The sequence below is a fragment of the Sturnus vulgaris genome, chromosome 20 (genome assembly GCF_052056855.1).
Source record: "Sturnus vulgaris isolate bStuVul1 chromosome 20, bStuVul1.hap1, whole genome shotgun sequence".
Classification (NCBI taxonomy): domain Eukaryota; kingdom Metazoa; phylum Chordata; class Aves; order Passeriformes; family Sturnidae; genus Sturnus; species Sturnus vulgaris.
This window is the reverse complement of record NC_142262.1, coordinates 6,147,668-6,153,667: the sequence shown is the minus strand read 5'-3', so window position 1 is coordinate 6,153,667 and position 6,000 is coordinate 6,147,668. Positions and strand designations below refer to the sequence as shown.

Sequence of the window (6,000 nt, the reverse complement as noted above, 5' to 3'; positions counted from 1 at the left end):
CCAGCCCGGCGTGGCACAGCCCGGCCCGGCCCCGCCAGCCACTTCCGCGGCCACGTCCGCGCGGGCCCTGCAGCCGCCGCCGCGGGGCCGAGCGCGCCCGCTGCCGGCCCGGAGCGGGGCCGCAGAACGCCCAGAAAACGTCTGCAGAAAGGGCTACTATCCCATCTTTGGTCTCTGCGTACTCACAAACCTAAACAACAACAAAAGAGATTTAATCCCCGAAGCAGACAGCTGCCAATAAACTCTATGCGCTGTATTAGAAAGGTGGATTAGTTGTTGGTGGAATTGTCGTGTTTAGGTTTAAGGCTTGATCCGATGATCTCAGACTTAGTGGGAGGTTAACAAATCTTGGGAAGAAGGATGTAGTTCTGATAGCAGGAACAAGGAATGCAGGATTTATGGGCTACAAGGACATTAGGCAGAATCTCCAAGATAAGGAAGAAATGAATAAAGCTAACTCAGCAATTAGGTGGAACTAGCTCCAAGCAGGCGGGTAGAAGGTAATTCTGTCAGGGGCAGATTGTGACCACCTACTGATGGCCACCCAGGAAACCCACCAACCCAAAAGAAAAGAAAGACCAATCCCGTGGACTAATTAGCATGGGATGTGAAAGAATCATTAACCAATGGAAGATAGAATACTAATTAATATGATAACTAGGTAACTTGCAGCCAATGAACTTTAATGCCTTTGCTTGCTAAAAGATATAGTCAAAAGTTTTGACAGTCATCATGCTGGCTTTGTGGATTTGCCATCCAGTGCAGAACTGTAAATAAATCAAATACCTCGTCTCTGGGTGGGGTTGGCCTCTTGCACACTGGGTGGCAGAACTTTTTTTGTGACACACTGGCACAGCCCAGGGCACCTCCCTAGCTGTTCCACCAGCCCTGGGACCCTGGCCAGGCTGGCAGGAGTATAGATCTGGACTACAAGAAACAGCCCTGCAGAAGGAAGGAGAACTCTCAGCCAAGACCCATGGGCAGGGGAGGTTTGCATCCAGTCACATCACCTGTCACACGCCTCTGCACAGAGAACCAACCAGTTTATGACCAATAATCCCAACAGAAACCCAGGGATGTACACCTTGTTTTGCAATACTTGATACAGCTGCTTATATCTGTCCACACTCTCCCTAATCCAGGGGGTCAATTCCCTCTCGGTCGGGCTGTTACATTACCCCACCTTGTCTCTTCACAGGAGGAATGCTTAATGGATATTCCTGCTTTGCTCCCAAGGCTTCAGTCCCACAGGAGCAGAGCACTCTCCTAATCCTCTGTGGAGAAAGTCAGTGAATGAGAAAGGAGCCTGGGGCAGAGCTAAATTAGTGTCACCTGGTAATGGGATTACCCGTGAATTTCCAGACCTCTGTGGTATTTGTGATGTTTGGGACATTGCAAAGATGTTTTCGCTACTGCAGCACATCTACCCTGTGGACGCATTAATTCATTTTTAAGCTGACAGTAAATTTCTTCCAACACCCAGAAAGCAGCATTAGCTCAGAACTGAGGTAACTGAGGCAACAGGAGTCTCTGAACAAAGGCATCCCAAAACAGCACATGAGGATTTGACTCATAGAAACTACAATAAAGTCTGCCTAGGTTGAGGTGCTCTTGTCCGGGAGATTATAGAAGTTTTTCAGAGCATGTTATTGTTCTTCTAAATGCGAGCAGAAATTACAGAGCCCTCATCTGAGAAGAGCAACGTCTACTCATCCAAGAATCTCCTCCACACCTCAGCTTTTCACAACAATGTTTGTTGTAGGAGGGTAGGGCTAGAGAAGACCTGCTACAAGGAGTGGTGGGGAAGCCTCTCCAAGGGAAACAGCTGAATGCTGATCCCCTCGTTACCCTGAGCCAGGGAGGGATTCATGGGATGTGCTGGGCGGCTCCCTTCCGTGGCTGGGAGGTACCAAATACAGTCCTGCCCTGGAGAACAAAACCCAGAGGGGCTCTGAGGGGGCCTGAGCAAGACCCTCTGGGGAAAAAAGGTCTTTGTCCATGCAGGGCTACAGAGACTGAAATCTGTGTTTACACAAATCCAAGAGCCTTTGGCTCTTAGCAAAAACAAACAAGGGTGCAGATGGGTTACAAAACCTACCTACTTATTCGTGATTTACAGGTTTTAAGATCTTGATTAGAAATGAATGATACCTTATGCAATGGTGTATTAAATGGCACTGCCTCAGGGGTCCTTTGATTTGATCTCAAACAAACGTATGCAAATGTCAAGGCTGTATTAATTTCTGCGTATTTCTTGGTTTAATTCTTTTCTTAACCACGATTCACCCTCTGGGTTAATGATCATAATGTGGGAAGATTAAGGCAAAAAGTCATCTTTATTTTTATTTATTACAGGTTAACATAATTTTTTTTTCCATGTGATTATACAATACCAAGAGCTCTGATGTTCCATTAACACAAAGACAGTTGCTCAAATGGGGAAAAGGCAACTTTGGCCACAGCTGTCATACAGCTTTGCATCCCCTGTGGGAATCCAGAAACTCACCTCGCTGCTGAGTTCAGTGGGACTGACTGGAAGAGGTATCTGTGCATGTAGGCTAGGAGGACTTCAAAGCTCACAAGGCAGACAAAGCAGAGCACAAGGCACATGTGTGCACTCTGCTGGGATTGCAAGAACATTAGCAAGGAGAAAGGAGCAGGAAATGCTAAGTGGGATGAACACAGTCGATCTGATTGTGATCTAATGATCCTGAGCTGGGCATGCCAGTCTGGGGTTGGAGACCATTCTCAGACTCTCAGAAGGTCTCTGTGACCCCTCTGTAGCCAAGGCAAATTTTTCACATTTTAAGGAAGAAAAAAGCTCCCTTTTCCTAACAAAGAAAATGTCACTGCTGCCACCAAACAAATTCCTTGTGAACTAGATGCACATTGGGGAAAATCCTTCTTGTTCCTAAAAGCAGGTGTCAGATACTAGAGGTCTGGTGGCAGTTGGTTCTTCACTTTGTAACAAGCACATTTCTGGCTTTGATATCTAAGATTCACCATTCTGAGGTTGATATTTATGCCCTTGTTCATCAGCACCATTTGTGCTTGATGTGACACAGATACAGAGTGTCTCCTCTTCAGCATCATTCAGTCACTCCTTACCTGGTTCCTGCCCACACCTCTGTGCTTAGGTGAGGGGGTCTCAGCCTGCCTAGCCCTGGAGCAGCTCTGCAGCTCCCAGCTGGTCTCTTCTCCTCCACAGAGAGTGCCTAAGGTGTTAGTGGGGTGCTAACTGATAACTCATTGAGGGGATGGGGCTGGAGGCCAGCTGGTGACTCGCAGGGCTCAGGCACCAAATGATACAGGTGGAGATAAGTGGAGACAAATGGTGGTGGTCGTCTTGCACCGGAGTCTATCCTTACTCATTTGAGCGGAGAGGCTTGTACGGGGTGTAACAGTGTCAGGATGATAGAGCGGGAACGTACAGCGAAGAAATTGCGGCGCACAGCTCGGGCTGGGGACGGGCAGAGGATGGGGCAGGTGCCTGGCAGGACTCTGAGCCTCCAGTTCCTCTCGCGGACCGGGCAGGGCGAGCGCTTTCCCTGCTTCCCTTTCCCCGGTTCCTCCTCCCGGCCGGCGGAGGGTCCCGGAGCCGCGGGCGGGGCGGAGCGGGGCTGGGACCGGGACCGGGGCGGGCCCCGAGCGCAGCGCCTCCGAGCACCGAGCGGCGGGACGGGACGGGACAGCACAGCACGGGCCAGGACGGGTCCCGCCGGGTGCTCGGCTGCTGCTGCCGCTGCAGGAATGGCCACGGCGCGTCTGGCAGCGCTGCCCCGGTGCGGGCTGCGGCTCCTGCGCCGGGCGGGCGAGCGGCGGGGAGCCCCGGGCAGGTAGGGATGGGCTGGGGAGCGGGAGGTGCGGGCTGTGGGGGACTGGGGGGTGTAAGGGATAGGAATTATAGGGGACAAGAGGTGTCTCTGAGAAGGAATGCGGGCTGTAGGGGGCAGAGGGCTCTGGGGTTGCGGAGCTGTAGGGCACAGAGGCTGCAGAGGGTGTGAGGGGCTATAGGGCACGCTGTGGTGTCCAGCTCGGCCAGTGGCTGCATGCGGTGAGGGCATATTCATCTCGGTGTGTAACCCTTGGCTACCCTAAAACCCTTCTAAAGTGGCAAAGGCAGGCTGGTCCCCCTGGATCTGCTTTGCCCCAGCTTGGGAGTGGGGCAGGGATGAGCCCTGCACAGCTGGCAAAGGGAAGTGACCGCATGACAAGGGCTGAACTTTGTGCAGCAGCTCCGTCCAGACTGCAGCAACGTGAAATGCATCAAATGGCTTCCTCATCCTCCTTCGGGGCTCTGACTTGCAGTCAGTGTCCCTGTCCCCCTGTGGTTCTGTAGCCCCCAAGGTGCTGGGTGACCCAGCAGGTCCAAGACACCAAGAAGCTCTGGGGATTGGGAAGTCAGGCCAGTTCTTTGCCTTTCTTTTCTTCATTGCTGCCTCTTGGAGCAAGTTCATGTGAAAAAATAGCAATTGGAAGTACCAATTTGGGAAAGGCTCTGATTATCAGCTGATATCAGCTGAAAGGCTCTGAAAGATTAGCTGATATTCAGAATATTAATCACTGGGATGAATGGCTTCCAGTGAGAAATTCCAAGAACTAGGTAGGGCATTCCTTGTTTTTCACAAACAGGGCTTGGGTGGGTTTTTTCAGCTGGTTTGACATTAGAAATGAGATGATTGAAGCCACTTCATCATAGGCATATGAAGATTGCCTTCTCAGAATCTGTTCTTACGAAATAGAAGGGAAGCATGACAGGGTTCACTGCAGTTCACTCCAGCCCAGAACTGAAACTGAGGGACAGGAGCACAGAGCCCTTGGAGAAAGAGAGGATGTATTTAGAGAGTAAACTCTTTCTAGTAATGCTAAGAAAAGCTTATTAAATTCTGCTCCTAGGCTTGTTTATCCTTTTGGCAGGGAGAGTGCAAAGGGCAGAGAAACACAGTGGGAAACCAAACCAGAAAGTTGCTGTAGGAGGCGTCTGAAAACCTTGGGAACTTAATCTCTCCTTAAGCAGGGAAAAAAAAAAAAAAAAAAAAGCTGTAATAAGTATCTGGTTAACTCTTTAGTCAACAGATTAAAGCAGAAGTGAGGATAGAGTGGAGTTAATTTTCACCACCCTTTAATTGCAGTCATACTACAGAAAAGGCTCAAAAGCTCCTGCTTTGGGGAGAGAAGCTCCTCGTAGATGTCTATGAGCAGAGGAACTGGCAATCTGTGAACCTCTCCAAGTATGAACTCTGTATTTGGGACAGTTCCCAAGCTTGGGAAGGCAGGACCTTTCCTGCAGGCTCAGAGGTGATGGCAGCACAGGGCAGATCACTCTACAAAGGGAACAGGAGGTTACATGACCTTGTTTTCTCTCTCATCCCTCTCCTGTAGAGACTGGTAAAGAGTTAAAGGTGAAAACGGAGCTGGTTATCTTATATCAACAACTCCAGACTGTTCGTTGGGGGTGAAACAGCTCCTAGGATTAGTCCAGAGTGCTTGCTTCAGTCTGATCATTTCTGCTTCCTGTCATCAGGCAGGAGACTCTGGGATTGCTGGGATTTGGCTGCTCTCCTGCCTTTTGCAGGGAGGAGGAGGAGAAGGATGCATTTTTCCAGATCTGTGATGTCTCTCTGTTGAGCTGTGTGGCTGAACTCGAGGGTTCTGGAGCTTTGCAGGAACCGCCTGTGGGTGAGGCTGGCTCATTTGCAGGCTGCCTTGCTGCTGAAACCGTGCTGCTGACAAAAGGCATGTGCTCTCCAAAACTCTGTGCTGACACCCAAGAGCAAGCAGAGTTTTATTTGCTGTCCTTTGGCTGAGTCAGGGAAATGAGAGCTGGTGTAATATCAGACCACTGGTCCTGTTTTATCTCTATCAACACCAGATGCTTTATAGGAAAAGGTGAAGGGTGAATTACTCGTTTTCTGTTACAAAGATGAACACAGAAATTATTTCTAAATCCTTTATTTCTAGAAGTCTTGTGATCCATTCTCTCAGATCAGATATGTACAC

The 6,000-nt window shown here is 49.9% G+C and overlaps 1 protein-coding gene across 2 annotated transcripts in view; it reads left to right on the top strand.

Moving 5' to 3' along the window:
* The first annotated feature begins 3,634 nt into the window (after nt 1-3,634).
* Nucleotides 3,635-6,000, top strand: part of ACSF2 (acyl-CoA synthetase family member 2) — a 35,896-nt gene continuing 33,530 nt past the window's right edge. For both annotated transcript variants that reach the window (XR_015807749.1, XM_014878215.2), the window contains exon 1: nt 3,635-3,836. Coding sequence is in view for 1 of the 2 variants with exons in the window: in XM_014878215.2 (XP_014733701.2) it covers nt 3,751-3,836 (86 nt within the window). In the remaining variant the exon portion in view is untranslated. The remainder of the gene's footprint in view (nt 3,837-6,000) is intronic.